Source organism: Choloepus didactylus, chromosome 3 (assembly GCF_015220235.1).
Source record: "Choloepus didactylus isolate mChoDid1 chromosome 3, mChoDid1.pri, whole genome shotgun sequence".
NCBI classification, from domain to species: Eukaryota; Metazoa; Chordata; class Mammalia; order Pilosa; family Megalonychidae; genus Choloepus; species Choloepus didactylus.
This window is the reverse complement of record NC_051309.1, coordinates 17694506-17718571: the sequence shown is the minus strand read 5'-3', so window position 1 is coordinate 17718571 and position 24066 is coordinate 17694506. Positions and strand designations below refer to the sequence as shown.

General features: G+C 43.5%; 1 protein-coding gene across 3 annotated transcripts in view; it reads left to right on the top strand.

Moving 5' to 3' along the window:
• Nucleotides 1-22319, top strand: part of QDPR (quinoid dihydropteridine reductase) — a 37129-nt gene extending 14810 nt beyond the window's left edge. For 2 of the 3 annotated variants that reach the window (XM_037829454.1, XM_037829456.1), the window contains exons 5-7: nucleotides 1727-1835; nucleotides 2973-3056; nucleotides 5459-6175. In XM_037829454.1, coding sequence (XP_037685382.1) covers nucleotides 1727-1835; nucleotides 2973-3056; nucleotides 5459-5564 — 299 coding nt within the window. In that variant the 3' untranslated portion in view covers nucleotides 5565-6175. Of the gene's footprint in view, nucleotides 1-1726; nucleotides 1836-2972; nucleotides 3057-5458; nucleotides 6176-19337; nucleotides 19440-22161 lie in introns of those variants that run through there. The other variant, XM_037829455.1, reaches the window with a different exon arrangement.
• The last annotated feature ends 1747 nt before the right edge of the window (nucleotides 22320-24066 follow it).

The window sequence follows — 24066 nt, the reverse complement described above, 5'->3', positions numbered from 1 at the left end:
GTGCTCCTTTTTGGGTTGGGGATATGTTGGTAAACAAAACAATTCCAAATCCCTGCCTTTGTGAAGCTTATGTTTTTTGAGGCATGAAGGAGCCCTGTAGAGTTTATAGGATACTTTTGTATAAGGTAACGAGTCGTCTTCATGAAACCCATTTAACCAGAGGCTGAACTTGCTGCTGAAACTCACCCACATCCCATCCCTGAGGGGTTGAGGCCGGTTCTTTCCGGCTTGCCATGGGCGCCTCCTTGGGCGCCAGGTTGCTGCCTGGCATTTCTTTGTATTTCTAGCACTGAGTCTAGGGCTTCACAAACAGAAGAGGCTCAATAACATGTGGAGTGAGGTCTCGATTTGTGGGGGCAAGCTGCCCCTGGCTGCCCCTTTCCAGGCTCTGGACTTTGTAGGCGGTGAAGTGATGGCAGGTGGGCAGGATGTAACGTGTTAAGGAAATAACGTCAGGGCCAGGACCGTGAGGCCAGTCACTCAACGTAAGCACAGGCTGTGGTTCCCCATCTCTGAAAAGGAATGGGTAACGGGCTGCAGATCCCTCCTTGATTGAGAGGGGTGACTGATGCCCAGCTGGGTGGGAGAGTGTGGGAAGAATGCCCCAGGCACTGTGAGATTCCATCCCAGGCCAGGGGCTTAGCGAAGCCCCTGACATGTGGAGCTTGCTCCCTCATTTGTAACAGCCGTCCCTCATACCCAGCGTACACTTTCCCTGGTTTCCAAGACGCTTTCCTGGATACCGTCTTCATGCTTCAGTATAGCCTTGTGAATAAATTAAGCGGGATCTGAGTTACCATCTCCATGTATGGATGGAAAACAAGCCCAGAGAAAATTCCAAGCCTAGGACCTTTCCCACTATTCCTTGTTGCTCTCTGCGGAAGGAAAATTGTTAGTGACTTGCCCAAAGTCATGAAAAACAATGATGGCTAACGTTAATTGGGTGTTTCTATGTTCTCAGCAGGGTACATCGTATCTTCTTTGATCCCTAAATTACCTGTAGCATTTGGGACTGTCATTTCCATTTTATGGAGTAGCAAACTAAAGATTCCAAGGTTGGCTAACCTTGCCTGGCATCAGTTGGTTAGCAGCAGAGCCTGGATGGGAACCAGGTAGTCAGCCTACAGGTGTGTTAGGAAGTGGTAAGTGGAAGAGCTGGGATTTGAACCTGTGCAGCCTGGCTCTGAAGTCTGCACTACAAAAGGCTGCTTGATTTTGCTGTCCCATCACACTGGGCACATGACTCAACCTGCCCAAGCCCTGGTTTCGTCAGCAATAAAAATAAGATCAACCTCATGGCTTTTTGGCAAAGGTTAAGTGCCAGGTGCATAGTAGATACACTTGAAATGCTACATCTTTTCGACTTTTCTCCCCATAAATGCCACCCGGCTCTTACCCCCAGTTCTTCTCTGCATCCTGCATGGTGCTCACTGGGGACTGTGTCCTTAGAAACTTGTGGCCACGAAGGCCACTGGCCCCAGCCAGCCTGTCCCCAGTCCCTCTTTCTCCTTGCCTCTCTTTCCTTTTTGCTGAGGTGGCGGTGGGCGGAGTGGGAGGAAGTGGTGAGGGTATCTTACGAGAAAGAGACAGCCAGGCTGAGCCGCTGATAAAGTTTACAGGGAACAGAAAGATGCTCGACAGCAGATGCCACATCCTGGTGGTCAGTGGTCAGGGGTCAGTGGCAGCCGTGGGGGCTGAGCAGTTTTCTCCCCATTTCCTTTCACAGGGATGATTGGCTACGGCATGGCGAAGGCTGCCGTTCACCAGCTCTGCCAGAGCCTGGCTGGGAAGAACAGTGGCATGCCGGCTGGGTCTGCCGCCATCGCCGTGCTCCCGTGAGTGTTTGGGGGTTCAGGTGGCCCCCCGCCTCTGCCTCCTGCTGACAGCTAGCATTGTCTGAGAGCCACTCTCCACCGTGGAGCATGGGTGTCATCTTGGGTTCTAAAATTTACCAAATTTTGACCTGTCCTGGGCTGTCTAGAATGGTGGCTTGGCTGGCTGGTGGGTCTGTCTGTCTTGCCTCTTTCTTTTTTGTTTTCTTTCCTCTTCCATCCTTCCTTCCCTCCCTTCTTTGCTTCCTTTAAAAGCACGCCACTCATCTTATTGTAATAGATGACCTTCTGTTTTCCATGTCATTGTAAGGTCAGCATGGGAGAGGCATTATTTAATCTGTGTGTGTGGGGAGGGTCTGTGGGAGAATGTGGGAAACTGGGAGACCTTTCGGTTGATTAGGAGGAGAGTCGCCAGTCAGCTGTCCCAGGCAGAGACAGCTGCTCTGGAGGTGGAGCGTTCCTTCTCGCTGGAAGAATTCCAGCACCAACCAGCTTGTCTCTTACCTGCTGTGTCATAAAGGGGGTGTTGGGTATCCTGGGGACCCTGATTTTCTGGTTCCCTTTCATTTGTGAGGTTGTGTGATTTGTGACCCAGCCCCAAGCTATTTTGAGTGATTCTTGAGGACTGAATGTTCTCGGGAGACTTGTATGTATTTGAATTCTCTACTCTCTTGCAGAAAATCATAAGGTTTTATGGAAAACAGCCACAAAATGAAGGATGAGATTGGCTTTTCCCATATTTAAAGGGATACTATTACACTTAGAAAAATTCTTAGAAATAAGCCTGCTGTATTTTAGGAAGTGAATAAAGACTTCAAGAACCAAGCAATTTTACTTCGATAAAATCTGTACTTAAGAACTTAAGAATAAAATGTGGCACATTTGTTTGTCCTCCTCTGCCTAAATGGAGAGTCTGTGCTGGGATGTGATCTCTGTCGATGTGGACGGCTTCTTGGCCTGTCCCTGTGTGTCCGATGCCTCCTTGTGAGTGTCACTGTCCTGATGCCAGAGGCTCCCGGAGCTGTGCTGTATGCTTGCATTTCCCCGGCCTTCAGAGCATTTCCTCGGCCAGAGCAGGAACCAGCAGGCTGCTGTTAGAAAGGCAAGGCACAAATGACAAGCTTCTCTCTGTGCTGGCAGGGTTACCCTGGATACCCCGCTGAACAGGAAGTCGATGCCAGAGGCCGACTTCAGCTCCTGGACGCCCCTGGAGTTCCTAGTGGAGTGAGTATTACAGTGATACGGTGACCACAGGGGCGAGCGCCTTCCAGCCTCCAGTCTCTGCCTTTTATGGGCTTGAAGACAAGCCTGTGTTCTCTTAGGTTATCGACACGGGGTGTCTTTGTGAGGTTCTCATCTTTTAGGGCCTCCAAGGGTGTATGGACATCAGTCTGGGCGTCATGGCAGCTGGATTTGGGGCTGGGCAGTGGAGTGGAGGGGTGCAGAGTGCTGACTCGAAGGCAGGCTGCCCACGCACCAGCCGGCCAACTCGAGCGTGATGTTTAACTGTCCTGGTCCCAGTGTCCTCGTTGTGTACTGAGGCCCATGATAATTGTTAGGAGGGTTGAACGCGGTCCTGCTTGCAAAGCACTTGGCACAAGATCCGACCCACGCCAGTGCCCAGGCAACATCAGCTCCTACGAATGGCACTATCGCTGTTGGCGCAGAGCCACTGCCTGGGACAGAAGATGGCAATTGACGTGCAGAATCCAGGGTCACATGTCTGAATTAGTGCTGAGCCCAGACCCACAGGAGTGGCCTGTGACAAGCATTCTTTGTTTCCCAAATCCTGTTCACCTGTTTGTGGCATTGGCAAGCTCACCTGCAAAAGAATCAGTTTACTTTTTTATGTTTGCCTGGATCCAGACTCCCCCAATCCTTTATTAAGTGAAAATGCATTCATGGAGCTTGCAGGGGCTGTGCTCAACCCTGGGATGGGGTGATGAGTCTGATGCAGTCCCTCCCTGCCCTCAGGGAGCCTCTACCTGCTGCTTCTGCGGCTGTTTGTAGGTGACGTTGGTAAAGCACCTTGGGACGTACTTCTGGTCCGATTTTACATCTCGTTTAAATGAAGTTGGGAGAAAATTTGGGATTTTTATTTTATGTTGGAAACAAGCACTTACCTGGCCCTTCAGTTATACTTTGTGTTTAATTCTCCGAGCAGCTCTGCGAGGCAGGTGCTGCCATCGTCCTCATTTAAGGCTTAGGGACCCAGGCTCGTGGGAGGTTAGATAACCTGCCTGGGGCTGCAGAAGCTGCAGTCTCCCCGACTCGCTGACATTTCATTTCTTTGTTCTGTGCCGGGCATCCTGCTTAATGCTGGAAGAACACCTTGATTTGCAGAAATATTTCAAGGTGTGGGAAAAACCAAGCTTGGAATTGTGTTTGGATTTGAATTTCTTTTTATAGGCCAATGCTCCCGACCACACTCAGGAAGGACAGTGATCTGGGACCTAGACTTTAGGTGGGACATCTGGGGTCACATATCTGAATTGGGGCTGAGCCACAAGACCCCCAGAGCACGGATGTGACAGCATTCTTTGATCCAGAAATCATATTCACCCATATGCAGTATTTGAAAACTCACCTGCAAAACTGACGTTTAGATTAGTACGAAACAGCTATGAGTTCCTTACCTTGTTACCATCCATGGTCCGAATGGCGATCCTTCTCACCCAGTCCCAACTGCTGAGGAGGGTGAGGGTGAAGTAAGGCCGTTTAAAACGTGCAGAACTCTCACACACACCCTACATGCCAATGTGGCCTGTTCCCTGCAGAGTCACCCCCTTGCTAAGCTCTGCCCCTGTCCCCAGAGATGGTGCCATGACATAGTGTCATACTGTAGGGATTTTTAGCAACATCTTGGTTTTTTGAGCCCTTGAATCTTCCCTCGGCTTGTTCAACCACCAGAGAGGGGCCCATGATGACTTGATGGATAAAAATCCACTCTGATCTAGAAGGTTACAGATTGGCCTGTAATATCCCCATCAGCCCTGAGTGCTTTCCAATTAAAGAAGGTCCACAGTTCCAACTGGAGGAGCATCAAAGGATGATGTTCGCAAATATCAATATTTTGATTAAAAAAAAAACAGCTGTCAGTTACTTGCTGTTATACCTTGCAAATTCATGGTGCTGTTTTTCATTCCCATCTTCTCACAGGGAGTCTTCCCTGTTGCCCCGAAGCAGGGTTAGTTGTTAGATTCCCCATCACTGCAGTTCACATACACTTCTGTAATGGTCTGTTTATTGTATCTCTTTCATCACTCCTCCATCTCTCTTAAATTTCTGGGAAGCTAACATAGCAAAGTATGAAGCATTGTGCATATGTTTCTCTCAGAATTAACTGGTTAAAACTTTTTTAATCAATTAAAATTATACCACCATGTTAAAAAGAATTCCAACAATGCATAAAACAATGCATAAAAATGCAAAAATGAGAGTTAACATCCCTCCAAATCCTGCCACTCAGAAATTAGAACAGGCTGAGTCTGAAATCCTTGGGAACTCGGGCACCTGTCCATGGGACCTCGGAGATTTTTCACAGCTGGGCTGCTCCTTCCCATTCCCCCAGGCCTGTGCCCAGATTCTTTGCTTTTAACATGTGAAACTTCTCTTCTTTGTGCTAGAACCTTCCATGACTGGATTTCAGGGAAAAACCGACCGAGCTCAGGAAGCCTCATCCAGGTGGTGACCACGGGAGGGAAGACGGAGCTCACCCCGGCGTATTTTTAAGCTTCATCTCAGTGTCTGGGAGGGGCCTGCCCAAAAACCTGTTGACTGTTTCAGCCTGGCCGCAACCGGCACTGTGTTTTCTGTAATCCTGTTTGTGGTGTGAGATAGTGAGTCCTATTTTTCTCTCACCAAATGTGCATTTGGTTTCCTAGGAAAGTATAAAATGTTTATGGGAAATAAAAAGGAATAAGGGTAGAGGCCTACAAATAGCACCTGGCAATCTGTGTTAACTCTTTAAGTACTGGAGGTCTCTGAGTGGCCCCCTCTGTAAGCATGTCAGGTTGAATTGTTTTTGAGACCCTGTTTTTCTGTCCCTTATAGTAATTGTTGTCCTGATGCGTTTGATGATTTGTTGATAAGAGGAGCATATTATGGGCTGAGCTATTTTTGAATGTTGTGTTTATGTCACAGATGTAGTTTTCGCAGCCTTGCATTAAACTGCCTTAAAACTCCTTTTGTGCTGTAAGCAAAATCCAGTGGACTCTGTCTTGGTGTTCTCTTTTCTGTGCAGTTGCCAAGTGTCTCCTGGTTAAGTGCTAAGGCCATAAATGTGCAAGAGAAGCACTTGTGATTATTTGGAGTTTTCCTGCCTAATAAATGTACTTCGTTTATTGTGTTGTCTTCTTTCATCAAACTACATCTTACATGTAGTGGCCATAGATGAATATAGTAGAATCATGGACTGCTACAGGTCTTTTCGTCTGGTGTTCTCAAAAAGGGGTGGGACTCCTGAAATAAGCTTTTTCAAAACACTAACACATGCATGATGTTCCCTTGGGCATATCAGAATCTCAGGGTGTGAATTGAGAAGCAGCTCTCCACATAACTGATACAGGCTGATCTGGTTGAGAACTGGGGATCTAATCCAACCCACTCATTTTTTTTTTAAATTCAGCTTTACTGAGATACATTCACATACCATACAATCATCCATGGTATACAATCAGCTGTTCATAGTACCATCATATAGTTGTGTATTCATCACCCCAATCTATTTTTGAACATTTTCCTTATACCAGAAAGAATCAAAATAAGAATAAAAAATAAAAATAAAAAAGAACACCCAAATCATCCCCCCTCCCATCCCACCCTATTTTTCATGTAGTTTTTGTCCCCATTTTTCTACTCATCCATCCATACACTGGGTAAAGGGAGTGTGATCCACAAGGTTTTCACAATCGGTCACCCCTTGTAAGCTACATTGTTACACAATTGTCTTCAAGATTCAAGGCTACTGCCAACCCACTCATTTTTTTTTTTATTCATTTTATTGAGAAATTCACATACCATGCAGTCATACAAAACAAAGCGTACATTCAGTTGTTTATAGTACCATTATATAGTTGTGCATTCATCACCAAAATTAGTTTTTGACATTTTCATTATACACACAAAAATAAGAATAAAAATTAAAGTGAAAAAGAGCAATTAAAGTAAAAACACTGGGTGCCTTTTTGTTTTGTTTTGTTTCTCTTTTTTCCTTCCCCCATTTTTCTACTCATCCATCCATAAACTAGACAAAGGGGAGTGTGGTCCATATGGCTCTCCCAATCACATTGTCATCCCCCCATACATTTTTATACAATCATCTTCAAGATTCATGGGTTCTGGGTTGAAGTTTGGTAGTTTCACGTATTTGCTGCTACCTATTCCAATTCTTTAGAACCTAAAAAGGGTTGCCTATATTGTGCATAAGAGTGCCCCCCAGATGACCTCTTGGCTCCTTTTGAAATCTCTCTGCCGCTGAAGCTTATTTCATTTCCTTTCACATCCCCCTTTTGGTCAAGAAGATGTTCTCCATCCCATGATGCTGGGTCTAGATTCCTCCCCAGGAGTCATATTTCATGTTGCCAGGGAGATTTACTCCCTGGGTGTCAGATCCCATGTAGGGGGGAGGACAGTGATTTCACCTGCCAAGTTGGCTTAGCTAGAGAGAGAGGGCCACATCTGAGCAACAAAGAGGCATTTGGGAGGAGGCTCTTAGGCACAGTTATAGGGAGGCCTAGCCTCTCCTTTGCAGCAACAGTCTTCCCAAGGGCAAGTCCCATGGTAGAAGGCTCAGCCCTTCAAACCACCAGTCCCCTATGTCTGTGAGCAGCAGCAACCATCGAAGTGGGGAAGCCCAATACCCCTGCATTCTCCACCAGCTCCTCAAGGGGACTCTGCATATTTTTTTTCACTGGTTTTTAAATTTTTTTTAATTTTTTTAAACCAACTATATAAAAAAAATTAAAAAAAAATACAATTAAAAAAAACATTTCAAACAAACCATAACAAAGTAGTAAGAAAAAGACAACTAACCTAAGATAACTACTTTACTTCCAACATGTTCCTACTCTACCCCAAGAAAATAACCTAATATAGCAATATTTCTGTGAGCTTGTTGCTACCATACCCATCAGAAATTAACAGACCATAGTCATTCCTGGGCATTCCCAGAACATTAAATTTACCCATGATAGCTTATCTGTTCTTATTGGGTTATCATTTCCCCTTCCTTAATTGCTCTCTATTGCTAGTTCCCCTACATTCTACATTATAAACCATTTGTTATACATTTTTCAATGTTCACATTCATGGTAGCATATAATATTTCTCTTTTTGTGCCTGGCTTATTTCGCTCAGCATTATGTCTTCAAGGTTCATCCATGTTGTCATGTTTCACGACATCGTTCCTTCTTAAAGCCACATAGTATTCCATCGTGTGTATATACCACATTTTATTTATCCATTCATCTGTTGAAGGACATTTGAGTTGTTTCATCTCTTGGCAATTGTGAATAATGCTGCTATGAACATTGGCATTCAGATATCTGTTTGTGTCATTGCTTTCAGATCTTCTGGGTATATACCGAGAAGTGCAATTGCTGGTTCGAAGGGTAACTCTATATCTAGTTTTCTAAGGAACTGCCAGACTGACTTCCGGAGTGGCTGAACCATTATACAGTCCCACCAACAATGCATAAGAGTTCCAATTTCTCCACATCCCCTCCAGCATTTGTAGTTTCCTGTTTGTTTAATGGCAGCCATTCTAACCGGTGTTAGATGGTATCTCATTGTGGTCTTAATTTGCATCTCTCTAATAGCTAGTGAAGCTGAACATTTTTTCATGTGTTTCTTGGCCATTTGTATTTCCTCTTCAGAGAACTGTCTTTTCATATCTTTTGCCCATTTTATAATTGGGCCGACTGTACTATTGTCATTGAGTTGTAGGATTTCTTTATATATGCAAGCTATCAGTCTTTTGTCAGATACATGGGTTCCAAAAATTTTTTCCCATTGAGTTGGCTGCCTCTTTACCTTTTTGAGAAATTCCTTTGAGGTGCAGAAACTTCTAAGCTTGAGGAGTTCCCATTTATCTATTTTTTTCTTTTGTTGCTTGTGCTTTGGGTGTAAAGTCTAGGAAGTGGCCGCCTAATACAAGGTCTTGAAGATGTTTCCCTAAAATTATCTTCTAGGAGTTTTATGGTACTGTCTTTTATATTGAGGTCTTTGATCCACTTTGAATTAATTTTTGTGTAAGGTGTGAGGTAGGGGTCCTCTTTCATTCTTTTGGATATGGACATCCAACTTTCCCAGCCCATTTGTTGAAAAGACTGTTATGTCCCAGTTCAGTGGCTTTGGGGGCCTTATCAAAGATCAGTCGGCTGTAGATTTGGGGGTCTATGTCCAAATTACCAATTCGATTCCATTGATTAATATGTATATAGTTGTGCCAGTACTATGCTGTTTTGACAACTGTGGCTTTATTATAAGCTTCAAAGTCAGGGAGTGTAAGTTCTCTCACTTCGTTTTTCTTTTTTAGAGTGTCTTTAGCAATTTGAAGCATCTTCCCTTTCCAAATAAATTTGATTACTAGCTTTTCTAAGTCTGCAACGTAGGTTGTTGGAATTTTGATTGGGATTGCGTTGAATCTGTAGATGAGTTTGGGTAGAATTGACATCTTAATGACATTTAGCCTTCCTATCCATGAACACGGAATATTTTTTCATCTTTTAATGTCCCCTGCTATTTCTTTTAGTAGAGTTATGTAGTTTTCTTTGTGTAGGTCTTTTACATCTTTGGTTAAGTTTATTCCTAGGTACTTGATTTTTTTAGTTGCTATTGAGAATGGTATCTTTTTCTTGAGTGTCTCTTCAGTTTGTTCATTTCTAGCATATAGAAACATTACTGACTTATGTGCATTAATCTTGTATCCTGCTACTTTGCTAAATTTGTTTATTAGCTCAAGTAGCTGTATTGTCGATTTCTCGGGGTTTTCCAGATATAAGATCATATCATCTACAAACAATGACAATTTTACTTCTTCCTTTCCAATTTGGACGCCTTTTATTTCTTTGTCTTGCCAGACTGCCCTGGCTAGCACTTGTAGCACAATGTTGAATAACAGTGGTGACAATGGGCATCCTTGTTTTGTTCCTGATCTTACAGGGAAGGCTTTCAGTCTCTCTCCATTGAGTACTATGCTGGCTGTGGAGTTTTCATATATGCTCTTTATCATATTGAGGAAGTTTCCTTCAGTTCCTACCTTTTGAAGTGATTTTATCAAAAAGGGATGTTGGATTTTGTCAAATGCTTTTTCAGCATCTATTGAGATGATCATTTGATTTTTCTCTTTTGATTTGTTAATGTGTTGTAATACATTGATTTTCTTATGTTGAACCATCCTTGCATGCCTGGAATGAACCCCACTTGGTCATGGTGTATGATTCTTATAATGTATCTTTGGATTTGATTTGCAAGTATTTTGTTGAGAATTTTTGCATCTATATTCATTAGGGAGATAGGCCTGTAGTTTTCCTTTTTTGTAGCATCTTTTCCTGGTTTTGGTATTACATTGATGTTAGCTTCATAAAATGCGTTAGGTAGTGTTCCATTTTCTTTGATGTTTTGAAAGAGTTTAAGTAAGATTGGTTTCAGTTCTTTCTGGAAAGTTTGGTAGAATTCCCCTGTGAAGCCATCTGGCCCTGGGCATTTATTTGTGGGAAGCTTTTTGATGACTGATTGGATCTCTTTGCTTGTGATTGGTTGGTTGAGGTCTTCTAGTTCTCCTTGGTCAGTCTAGGTTGTTCATATGTTTCCAGGAAATTGTGCATTATCCAGTTTGTTGCCATACAGTTGTTCATAATATCTTCTTATAATTTTTTTTAAATTTCTTCGGGATCCACAGTAATGTCACCTTTCTCATTCATTATTTTGTTTATATGGGTCTTCTCTCTTTTTGATTTTGTGAGTCTAGCTAGGGGCTTGTCAATCTTGTTGATCTTCTTGAAGAACCAACTTTTGGTGTTATTTATCCTCTCTATTGTTTTTTTGTTCTCTATGTCATTTATTTCTGCTTTAATCCTTGTTATTTCTTTTTTTCTACTTGGTTTAGGATTGGTTTCCTGTTCATTTTCTAGCTTCTTCAGTTGACCCATTAGTTCTTCAATTTTGGCTCTTTCTTCCTTTTTAATGTATGCATTTAGTGCTATAAATTTCCCCCTCAGTACTGCTTTTGCTGCATCCCATAGGTTTTGGTATGTTGTGTTCTCATTTTCATTCGTCTCTATATATTTAGCAATTTCTCTTACTATTTCTTCTTTAAACCACTGATTGTTTAGGAGCATGTTGTTTAACCTCCAGGTATTTGTGAATTTTCTAAGTCTCTTAGGGTTATTGGCTTCTAACTGTATTCTGTTGTGGTCAGAGAATGTGCTTTGAATAATTTCAATTTTTTTAAAATTTATTGAGGCTTGTTTTATGTCCCAACATATGATCTGTTCTGGAGAAAGTTCCATGAGCACTAGAGAAGAATGTGTATCCTGGTGATTTGGGATGTAATGTTCTATATATGTCTGTTAAATGTAATTCATTTATCAGGTTGTTTAGGTTTGCAGTTTCTTTACTGGTCTTCTGTCTGGTTGATCTATCTATAGGAGAGAGTGATGTGTTGAAGTCTCCCACAATTATTATATAAACATCGATTGCTTCCTTTAGTTTTGCCAGTGTTTGTCTCATGTATTTTGTGGCACCTTGATTGGGTGCATAAACATTTATGATTGTTATTTCTTCTTGTTGAATTGTCCCTTTTATTAGTATGTAGTGGCCCTCTTTGTCTCTCATAACATCCTTGCATTTAAAGTCTATTTTATCTGAGATTAATATTGCTACTCCTGCTTTCTTTTGGCTATAGCTTGCATGAAATATTTTTTTCCATCCTTTCACTTTCAATTTCTTTGTGTCCCTGTGTCTAAGATGAGTCTCTTGTATGCAACATACTGATGGTTCATTTTTTTTTTTTAATCCATTCTGCCAATCTATATCTTTTGATTGGGGAGTTTAATCCATTTACATTCAATATTACTACTGTGAAGGCATTTCTTGAATCAGCCACCTATCCTTTGGTTTATGTTTGTCAGATATATTTTTCCCTCTCTCTCTTAATGTCCTTTAATGTACCCATAGTGAATCTCTTTAGTAGTGAACCTTTCTCCATATCTCTCTCTCCTTTCTTTGTTTTTCTGTCGTTACAGCTCCCTTTAGTATCTCAAGTAGGGCAGGTTTCTTGTTAGCAAATTCTCTCAGCATTTGTTTGTGAAAAATTTAAGCTCTCCCTTAAAATTGAGGGAGAGCTTTGCTGGATAAAGAATTCTTGGTTGGCAATTTTTCTCCCTCAGAATTTTAAATATGTCATGCCACTGCGTTCTCACCTCCATGGTGGCTGTTGAATAGTCACTACTTAGTCTTATGCTGTTTCCTTTGTATGTGGTGAATTGCTTTTCTCTTGCTGCTTTCAAAACTTGCTCCTTCTCTTCCATATTTGACAGTGTGATCAGAATATGTCTCAGAGTGGGTTTATTTGGATTTATTCTATTTCGAGTTTGCTGGGCATTTATGATTTGTGTATTTATGGTGTTTAGAAGATTTGGGAAGTTTTCCCCAACAATTTCTTTGGATGTTCTTTCTAGACTTTAACCTTTTCTTCCCCTTCTGGAACATCATGATTCTTATATTTAGATGTTTTATATAATCTATCATATCCCTGAGATCCATTTTGATTTTTTCAATTTTTTTCCCCATTCTTTCTTTTGTTCTTTCATTTTCCATTCTGTCATCCTCCAGGTCACTGATTCCCTGTTCAGCTTCCTCTAGTCTTGTACTATGAGTATCCACAATCTTTTTAATTTGGCAACAGTTTCTTTTATTTCCATAAGATTGTCTATTTTTTTTTATTTACTCTTGCAATTTCTTCTTTATGCACTTCTAGGGTCTTCTTCATGTCCTTTATATCCTGTGCCATGCTCTCATTGTTCATCTTTAGTTCTTTGAGTAATTGCTCCAAGTACTGTGTCTCCTCTGAGCTTTTAATTTGGGTGTTTGGGCTTGGGTTATCCATATCGTCTGTTTTTTTCATATGTTTTAAAATTTTCTGTTGTTTTTTGCCTCTTGGCATTTGCTTAACTTGATAGGATTCTTTTAGGATATGTAGACCAATTCAAACCCTTATCTCTAATTTGTCAGTTCTACGACTTTGTGGAGTACACTTTAACTAACCAACTGGTGGCATCCGTGAGCCACCTATTCCCCCAAGCCAGTTCTCCCCCACTTTGTCTTTGTGGTGAGTGGGGGTGTGAGTCTTGTGGGGTCCAATTGGTGAACCAAGCTTGCATGTATAGTTGGTGTTGCCTGCCCTGCATATGGGACATGTATCTGAGCAGTGGGGGGGGGGGGGGCAACTTTAATAATCAAATCTCCCAGGTGTTCCTGGAGATTTAAAGCTGTTGCAATAGTCTAATCCTTTAGTTCATTCTTGCCACAGTTGTCTCTGCCGCTGACCCACAAGTCCTTGGTATTGGTGTATGGTTCCTGGGACTTGCTAGTGGGTCCTTCTTCCAAGCCATGCCCTCCTAGGTCTTCTAGGGATGACTGTGCTATGTCACATGTGAGCGCTGTCCCCCAAGGGAAGTTCTGGGCTGCAGGGCTGTGTAGGGGCATTCCCAGTCTGCAGAAAGGATGGCTGAATGGGGTGTGTTAATTTCCCCCTTTTCACTCAGCTCTGCCTTTCCAGCTCTGGGACAATTAGCTGAGGGTGTGGGAAAGGCTATTGTCCATGCCCAGTATTGTGGTGTGTGTGTGTTGTTGGAAACACTTCCTGTCACACTAGGTTGTTTGGGGCAGCTCTGGGCTGTGGCGCTGGGGCCGGGCAGGAGCATTCCCAGCCCTCTGGGAAGGTAGCTGTAAAGGGACGCCCCCCTTTTCTTAGGAAGTTGTGGTGTTTAGTGAATTTTCTCAGCCACTGGACTTATTGCCTTGTGTTTCAGAGCTCTCTTAGCTCTACTCTTATCTGGGCCCAAATTGAAAGTCTTTGAGGCTTTCTGTAATGGGCTTCTTAGAGTAATTGCTTTAGAAAAAGAGAAAAAGATTAAAAAAAAAAGGGCTCTCCTTGCAGATCTAATGGGCTATTGGAATGCTAAGAGACAAAGAGATTAGGGGCATTAAGGAACAATCAGGAAAGCAGAGAAACTGGCTCTTCAGACAAGGAAACTCGACTTCTGGATTTGCATATGAGCCTGACTCTGCCTGAGCCCTGCCCTTCCCTGTTCTATGTTCACCAGAACTCCAAAAAGTCTCCACTTTTATTTTTGGGTTTTTCTTGCTGTTTTTGCTAGCCCTATCTCCTCTCCACTGGGCTGACTGCTCCCGGTGTGCCAGTTTGAATGTATTGTGTCCCCCAAACGCCATTATCTTGGATGTAATCTTGTGTGGGCAGACGTTATCAATGTTGATTAGATTGTAATTCTTTGAATGTTTCTTTGGAATGTGCCCCACCCAGCTGTGGGTGATGACTCTGACTGGATAATCTCCATGGAGGTGTTGCTCCGCCCATTTGGGATGGGTGTAAGTTGATCAGTGGAGCCATATAAATGAGCTGATATAACAGAGGGAACTCAGTGCAGCTGTGAGTGATGTTTTGAAGAGGAGCTACAGCCAAGAGGGACACTTTGAAGAAAGCACAGGAGCTTCAGATGAGAGATATTTTGAAGACAGCTGTTGAAAGCAGACTCTTGCTCCAGAGAAGCTAAGAGAGGACAAATACTCCAAGTGCAACTAAGAGTAACATTTATGAGGAACTGAAGCCTAGAGAGGAACGTCCTGGGAGAAAGCCATTTTGAACCCAGAACTTTGGAGCAGATGCCAGCCATGTGCCTTCCCAGCTAACGGGTTTTCCGGACACCATTGGCCATCCTCCAGTGAAGGTACCCAATTGCTGATGTGTTACCTTGGACACTTTATGGCCTTAAGACTGTAACTGTGTAACCAAATAAACCCCCTTTTATAAAAGCCAATCCATTTCTGGTGTTTTGCATTCTAGCAGCATTAGCAAACTAGAACACCCGGATTCTCCGGTGTCTGGTCTGTCTATCTATGATTGGAGTTTGGATCAGCCGTCTGAGGTTTCAATAAGAGCTGCAAGTGCAGTTTTCTCTTCTCGTTCCCAGCACCAATGGCCCCTCCTCCCACAAGACTGAGCCTGGCAGGGAGAGGTGGGGGTCCCCAGCTGTGAGAACTTACAGATTTCGCTGATCTCAGCTGTTCCACGAGTTCATGAGTGTTGTATGAAGTATGCCCAAAGTAAAATTGCTCTCTGGTGTCTGGTCCACGCAGTTCCTGGCTTTCTACCTACTGCCCTGGAGGAGTAACTAAAACCTACACTTCATCACTCCGTCATCTTCCAACCCACTCATTTTTAAATGAGGAAACCGAGGCCCAGAGAGATGACTTACCATCATTGTTTCCAGTCAGTGGCAGAACTAAACTCAGACGCTGGTCACCAGATGGCTGCCATTTATAAAGGCCTTTATTGTGTGTGGTCTTTTTTGATTACCAACACTGACTTCAAGGTAGATATTATCAAAGTTTCATAGGAAAGAAGATGGAGGCTCAGAAAGGTAGACTGGTTTGCTCAAGCTTACCTAGCCACAGAGCCACACAGCTGGATGAGAACGCAGTTCTGCTGTTTATAGGACTCCATTCAAGTTACAGAGCACCTTGGCTATCCTTTCATCCATCGCGTCCACCCAGTAATAGCTAAGATTGAGCGTTGCCATTTTTCAGCTGAAGAAACAGTCCCAGAAGTTAGGTGACTCACTGGGGGTCATACAGTTAGTTTCACCAGACCTGGTAGTTTTTACTTCATTCTAGAAATCAGACACAGAATCGATAATTTAGGTGCATTCCTTTTCCTTTCCTTTGGCCTGCACAACCTGATGATATGTAAAGCGAGTTTAAGGAGGAAGGGGGCTATGGAGAGGGATGCTTATGTCTTATGCAGATCATTCAACAAGTCCTTTTGGAGTGCCAACTATGTACCAGGCACTAATCCAGGTGCTCGAGACAGGTAGTTGAACTAAGTGGACAAAGATCCCTGCCTTTGGTTGAGATTACATTGCAGTGGGAGTAGGGGAGATGGACAACTAGCTTATATATAAATGAATACCTTTGCGAGTAGGTAAAAAGGTGAGAAGAACTATTGGGGAAAAAAAGAGTAAGAGGGATAGGGAATTTTGGGGGAGGGGTGGTGAGGGAAGACCATATGAGGAGGTGACATGGAAACAAAACTTAAAGGAGGTACAGAAGTTAGCCCCTTGGATGTCCCAAGTAAGAGCATTCTAGCCCAAGGAGCCAGGCAGGGCACAGGCCCTGAGGCTGGAGTGTGTCTGGTATGTTTGAGGAGCATGAGGAAGCCATTGTGGCTAGAGTGGAGTGAGGGGAAAAAGGGTGAACTTGGAGGAGATGAGATCAGATTGACAATCGGGTAGGAGAGTGGTTTCCAAACTTTCTAGGTTCGTTGTACTTTTAGTGTTTTGGTAATATCTTCATGATGCCTCATGCCAAAGGAAATGCCTAACAGTTTGATTTTATAAGTAGTTAGGCCCTAACAATTTTCTAGTAGTCTGACAGATGTTACTGTGTTAACCTAGAAAATCTAAACTCCTGCAGGGCCCCTGTGAGTTCACAGCAAGGCCATGGGACCTTGGTGTCCAGTTTAGGAATGGCAAACATAGGGTGATGTTGGCCATTGTAGGACTTTGGCCTCAATATTCTGAGAAAAATTGGCAGTCATCATGAGGATTTTGAGCTAAGTCGCTCTGGCTTTTGTGTTGAAAATAGTAGCAGGGGGTTCAAGTGTAAAAGAAAGGAGACTGTTAAGCGGCTCTTGGAATAATCCAGGTGAGAACAGATGGTAGCTTTGACTAGGGTGGTAGTAGTAGAGGTGGTGAAAGGAAAGTTAAATAATGGCATGAATTTTGAAGGCAGAGCCAACAGGATTTCCAGGTGGATTTAATGTGAGGGGGAGAGAGAGAAGAGCCAGTGGTGACTCCACAGTTTTTGACATGATCAAAAGGATGGACTGAGTTTTTAACAAATGTGATGGGGAGCTGTGTGCGGAGCAAGATTCTGAGGGAGTACAGTTTAGTTTTGGACATATAACTTTGCTCTATTAATTATCCCAGTGGCGATAATCAAGTTGGCAGTTGGATTTTGAGTCTGGAATTTGAGAGACAGAATGGTCTGGAGTGGAGATGATAACTTGAGGTTTATGTGCATATAGTTGGTATTGAAAGCAATGGGGCTAGATGAAATGACTAAATGAGTGTATCAGACAGGGTTTAGTCAGGAGATAGAAACCACCCAGGAATGTGAAAAGGGAAAGTTTAATATATAGAATTGTTGACTCACAAGGGATCAACTATAAAGGTCTAAGAGAACTCTGAAGAATAGCCTAGGGCTGAGGGAGAGACCCAAGGAAGGACAAAGTGGGACAGGAGGCCCTCTTCCCAGGGCTGATGTCTGGACCTTGTAGGAGAAGGTGGTTTTAGCCACTGGAGAGCATGGGGTTTGCTGGTTGCCTGGGTCAGAGCTGGTCTGTGTTCTCCAGGCAAATAGGAAACACCCTGCTAGGGTGCAGGTGGCTGCGGTGGGAAGCTCTCTGCTGGGCACCTGGGAGACTCACTTTGAATCCATCTGTCCATGAGGATGCTGCTGAAACTTGATTCAACACTGACCACGGAGATGCTGCTGATGTCCTTGTCGTATAGTGCTGGCCGCCACATGGCAGGAGGAAGACGAAAACTATGGGAGCCCACTGGAACCAGCAAGAGAAGCCCCTTCCTCCTGCAGTGTCCCTCCAGAGTCCTCTGTTGGCAAACTTGCAGATCATGCAGCTCTGTGGGAGAAATGTCTAAAGCATCCGTGTCTGGTATCACAGAACAAGCAATGAAGGGTGGTCTGAGGTCAGCTACATTAAGTGTATGTAGAGAAGAGAAGATGACCAAGGACAGCCCCAGGGTTCTCTAAAGTCAAGAGATGGGAAAAAAGAGGAAAAATCAACAAAGGACACCGAGAAGGAGCAACCCACATGGTATGAGGAAACCAAGAATGTGAAGAAAGTGGACAAGAAGGCAAGTATTGCTGAGAGGTCAGGGAAGATGAAGGTTGGGAACTGACCTTTGGATTTAGCCATGGAAGGTCACTGGTGACCTTGTGTTCTGGTTTGCTAATGCTGCTATTATGCAAAATACCAGAAATGGATTGGCTTTTACAAGGGGGATTTATTAGGTCACAAATTTACACTTCTGAGGCCATAAAAGTGTCCACATTAAGGCATCAACAAGAGGACACCTTCCCTGAAGAAAGGTCAATGGTGTCCGGAACACCTCTGTCAGCTGGGAAGGCACGTGGCTGGTGTCTGCAGGTCTTTGCTCCTGGGTTGCGTTTCAAAATGGCTTTCTCCAAAATGTCTCTGGGCTTGTCTCTCTTAGCTTCTTAGCTCCTGTGCATCTAAGCGTTGGGGTCCTCTCTTAGCTTCTCTGGAGCAAACTCTGGGCCAAATGTTCCAAGCATCTCAAAGCATCAGCAAATGTCTCTTCAAAGGTCTCAGCTGCTCTGTGTATGAGCTCCCTTTAAAGGACTCCAGTAAACTAAGCAAGACCTACCCTGAATGGGTTGGGGTCAAATCTCCATGGAAACATTCAATCAAGAGATCACATTCTATTCAGAAAGATTAATAAATCTGCCCCCACAAAATTGCATTAAAGAATATGGCTTTTTGGAGGACATACCTTGACAGCAGTCTTAGTGAAGTGATGGGTGTATAAGAGGACTGGAGTGTGTTTAAGAGAATGGGAGGAGAGAGACTGGCATACAGACAAATTTAACTTAGCTACATGGATCTTCTAAACTTTTTGTTAAACAGAGTCTAGTTAAAAAAAAAAACAACACTGGGCTTTTGGGTCTGGCTTGTTTTCACAGATGCTTTATTGCTGAAATCATTTCTCAGGTTGCTGATCTAATGTATTATCTGAAGCCTGGCTTATTGAATTTTCAGGCTCCCTCCATCTGAGCTTGCCCAAGAGTGCTTGCCCCCACATGCTCATTTTCCTGCCACTTTCCTGGTTGTGGCCTCTGTTCTCTCTCCAAATGGCCTCTCCAAGTCAGAGGCCAACGCAGGCGTTCTTAGAAGTCCACAGTGTCCCCAGATTTCTGGGAATTCTCAGAGCTGCATGTCCCGGGGCTGCAGCCTACTGGGAAAGGAGCCCTTTATGGTCTGTGCCATTAAACAATTGCAGCTTTTACTTTGGGACTTTAAAGTAGAGATGCATACACCCAGGATCAGTATAAAGTTATGGGTAAATAGAGGGACTCTGGAGTCAGCCTGCTGGATTCAAACCAGATCCTCCCACTTACTGTAGAACCTTGAGCATATATCTTAATCTCTCTGTATCTCAGTCATAGGAGAAGTGGGAATAATGATGGCAGTGATCCCCAGAGGTTGTTCCAAGGATTGAACAAGTGAATTCACAGAAAGGGACTGGCACATTTGAGTACCAAGTAAGTATTAGTTATTACTCATCTTTATTTTATGTCGAAATACAATGGAAAAATACTTTCACTTTTTAAGAACACATCACTTCAGTAGCACAATCAGCTATTTGTTGAGAGCCTTCTCAGGGTCAGTTACTGTGGTGGAACAAGGCAAGTTAAGAATATTCACTTATTTGATAATATTTACAGTGACCTACTATTTGCAAAACCCTGTGCTTGTAACAAAAGTGATTAAGACAGATCTGCATCATGAGGCACTTTCAGTTTTCTTGTGGAGAAAGACAGGAAGATAAAGAACTATCTATCATCTACAGGTGCCAGAATTTTAAATACATTTTCATTTAGGTGTCACAGTAACCCTCGGTTTTGGTGTTTTTCTGCCCAGCCACAGCTACAGCTTATGATTCCGTGGTCTTAGAGCCAGTGGCTGCCGTGCCCGCTGCCCCGCCCCCGGCAAGCCCCGCCCCTCAAGCCCCGCCCCCAGCCAGCCCCATCCCCGCGGGCCCCGCCCCCAGGCAGAGCTCTTGGTGGAAACCTCAGGGGCCGGGCTTCCCCAGGGCTTCCTTTCACCTTGGAAAAATGGGGGAGTTTTCACCTTGTCGGAGGAGGGAAGAACCCGGAGAGAGCTGTGGATAAATTTCCTCCTTCCCTTGAAGGGCTCTTCTGAGGGGCTCCAATTCGTCAAGCCCCTTGGAAGATAGTTGGTGAGACCAAGCAGGGAGCCATGCTTGCTACCAAGCTGTGACCTGCCCAGTAACGCACAGCCTAGAATTCCCTCTCCTTCCTCTCCTGTCCTCCTTTTTTTCCCTCGTTCCTGCCACCCCTCATGAGATTGCATTTCCCCAAAAGTGTTAGTATATGAGCATTTTTTTTTTTTTGCTTTAGGAAGCTCCCATTATCATGGGACTTTATTTATCTATTATCTTCTATCTATTTTTATTTATTTACAGCTTTATTCAGACACAGTTCATTTATTAAATTCCCTCTGAGTAGTTTTGTTTTCTGGCTGGGTTCTGACTGACAGTTTCTCTTCATCTGTAAAATGGGAATGTTAGTATCTACTTAATGGAGTGGCTGTGAATATTTGATGAGAGGAGGCATTCTTATTATTTATTATTGTTATTGGACTTCAGGGGGAAGTTGCAGGCCTACTTGGAAACAGTACATTCTGAATTCCGCCTTTTAAGTTTGCCCCCAAAGCCACTGATTTGGTTTCACAATTTCCACCTCTCACTGTTCAGCCCTCTGAGCGCACGTGTGGGGCTGGATCAACGTGATGGGTCCCATAACTGGGGCCTGGAAGAGGTCCTTCCAGGGGTGTCCCCGTTCTGCGCCCCTCACTGCTGGCTCAGAACCGGGGCACAGGGGGCTGCTGCCTGGGAGCATTATAGAGTCAACGCTGATTAAAATTCCAGGAAGTGTAAAGGGTTTATGTAATGCGAATAGGGAAACTACGAAGCTGCACGCTGCCACTCAAGAGGCAGCTTTCAGCATCTTTGGGGTCTGGAAAGAGGATTGGGAAGGTTCAGGTTCTGGGTTTCTGTTGGGGGTAAAAAATCGTGCTAAGTCCAATCTTTTTTTCATAGTTCACTTCTCATTTTAACACTCTTATTTCTTAGATTTAAAATAAATACCACTTGGGACAGGAGAGAGAGAGAGAAGGGGGTGGGACAGAGAGAGAGAGAGAGAGAGATTATAAAGCTATGGAGGCTAAAGAAAACAACGTTAGGTAATCAGGTGATCCTACTCAGCCAGAGGCTTCTGCTGTCTTGCGACTGTGGGGCAGCCTTTGCTCAGAGGATGAGGGGTAGAAACCTGAGATTTTTCTAGAATGTTCTCACCATCCAGAGAACTGCTATGTAGGCTGGGCTAAGCAAATCCCTTTCTGACCTTTGTCTCAGTTTCCCCAATTCTCTGGTTGTAGTCCTCCATCTTTAGGGAGAATGCCCTACTAAAATTTGGACTGAAGATATGAATGGGAGAAAAATTGTGCCACCTCACTGATTATCTAAGAATGGCAAACTGAAGCAATGAGATAGCAATCATAATAGTTACCAAATCAGCACCAATTTTTAATGCATATGATGATACGTGTTTTTTTGTGCCCTCCTGTTGGGAGAGTCAGTAGCACAACTTTTTTGGAAAGCAATTTGATGGTCTCTATCAATATTCTTATATATTAAGAGTATTAAATACTCTAACAATATTCTTAAAACAATTTGACATAGTAATTATGTGTCTTATACTGTGAAATAATCAGAAATGAGGACAAAGCATTAATTGTGCTAATAATAACTTTAATGCCATTATTAAAAATCACACTTTCAGGTAATTCTTAGTGAATGAGAAAATCCTCAGGGTATAATGTCGCGTGAAAGGCAGGATGTATGATATGTTATATTACTTTACCCAGTTGCTTTAGAATACATTATACCATATATTTCATCAATGCAAAGACACACCTTTGTATATTTCACCACCACAGAAACCAAACTGTGTCTGCAGTGGACAGTGTATCATAGTTTAACTGACTGCTATCAGTAGAACATAAAGTAATGGTGTATCTTACAATCAACTGTGTCTTAGATTCAGTGAAATACCTTATATGCATAAATGGGAAAAACTGGAAGAAATACATCAAAATATCAACAGTGTGTATGTGCGTGTCTGGGAGGTGTCTCTGGGCTGTGGGTGATTTATTTTTCTTTATTTTCTTTTTTCCTCAAAGATCAATTTGTTATGCAGTGAGGTGAAGCATCACGCAAGACCCTGCCTTCAGCCACAGGAGTTTGTTTGGTTCATTTCCTTTGCCATCATTTAGCTAATTATTTGTACTAATTCATTTGTTGTCTACCTTCCCTGTTGGAATATAACTGCCGAAAGTCAGAGACCCCGTTTATTTGGTAAAACACCACACCCTGCTGTTTGCTTAGTGCCTGACACGCAGTGTTGACCATCAATGCTGATCCATTGATCCACCAACCCTTTTCTCTCCTTCACCCTGGATTTGTGGGATGATGATAATATCTGCTGCCTGTTATGTGCCAGGTTCCATTCTGATGCCTCACATTATTAAACCTTCACAGCAGCCTTATGAGAAAGGCACTATTATGTCCCCATCCTACAGATGAGAAAACTGAGGCACAGAGTGGGGCAGCTGCTTGCCTGGCCCACAGAGACAAGTGGCAGAGCCAGGAGTCCCCCGTGGGCAGTGCAGCTCCACACTCTGCTTCCCAACAGCTTTCCGAGAGTTTGCCCTTAGAGCTGTCATTTGGGCTGGGGTACACAGATCAACTAGAGCTGGCCGGCTGGGCTGTATGAGACCCGGGAGGACAAAAACCATCCTAAGACCACACGAGAAAGCTCATCAAAAGCGTGGGTGATGGGAAAGGGCCAGCAGTGGATCCGGCGTGACAGCTCCCTCTCCTTCCCTCCGTGTGCTTGGGCTTTCTTGGTCTTTTAGCTCTCCTGAAACTTTTTCTACCATTTTCCTTGTCTTTGAAGTTTTCACTTCCTGTAAAACTTAAAATTTTATGTGGCATTATTTGCCCTATGAAAAGAGATTTAAAAGGTAAATCTCTTCTTAAGCTCTTTGCCAAATTCCAGTTGCTCTTAGCTAAAGAGGAAATGTGCTTTGGGGGAAGTGCCTGCTCTGACCCTGACCCAGGGGGGCTTTGCATGGCCTCTTCCTCTGGCCCCATTGCCCTGATGCCTACTGCTCCCCCCATGGCTCAAGCACCACCTCCTCCAGGAAGTCTCTCCTGGCCCCTGACTAGGTCAGAGCTCCTATCACAAGTTCTCATAGTGCTTTCCAGAATTTTGCTTTGGTTTTTGAGGTTGTGATTAGTCTGTCTCCCCCAACAGTCTGTGAGATCCACGAGACAAGAACAGTGTTGTTTGCCTGTTTGCTTAAACTCAACCTTGACTTCCAGCATGCAGCACAGTGCCTAGCACATAGTAAGGGCTGTTTAATTTTTGCCGAATGGGAAGAGTGCCCCTGAGAGGGGAGCAGATCACATGCTGTCTAGGAACCCATGTGTTGTGAACCCATGTGGGGGTTCTGCTTAACCTTGAACTCATCCTCTGTCCTGGCCTGGAGGCTTTAGTGCCCAGCCAAGCCCCTCTTGCCATCTCTCTCCCCTGGTATTGTGCCAGAGGGACTCAAGGGAATGGACTGGACCAGGTGTGATGCAGGGAGGCAGGCACTTTGGGCCAAGCAAGGATGATGGTGGGGATTGGCAAGTCTGCAATCTATAGGGCAGGCTGCAAGCTGGAAGTTCTGATAAAGTTGAAGTTGAATTTTTCAGGAAAAGCTGTCTAGCTGAAGTAGAGGCAGAAATTCTTTTTGACTTCTGAAATCCTCAGTTCCGGCTTTTAAGACCACCAATTGATTGGATGAAGAGATTCCCCAAATTGCTGAGGGCAATCTCCTTTTTTTTTTTTTTTTTTTACTGTTGCTCCTCTTTATTTATTTTTTTTTTTAATCATCATTTTATTGAGATATATTCACATACCACGCAGTCATACAAAACAAATTGTACTTTCGATTGTTTACAGTACCATTACATAGTTGTACATTCATCACCTAAATCAATCCCTGACACCTTCATTAGCACACACACAAAAATAACAA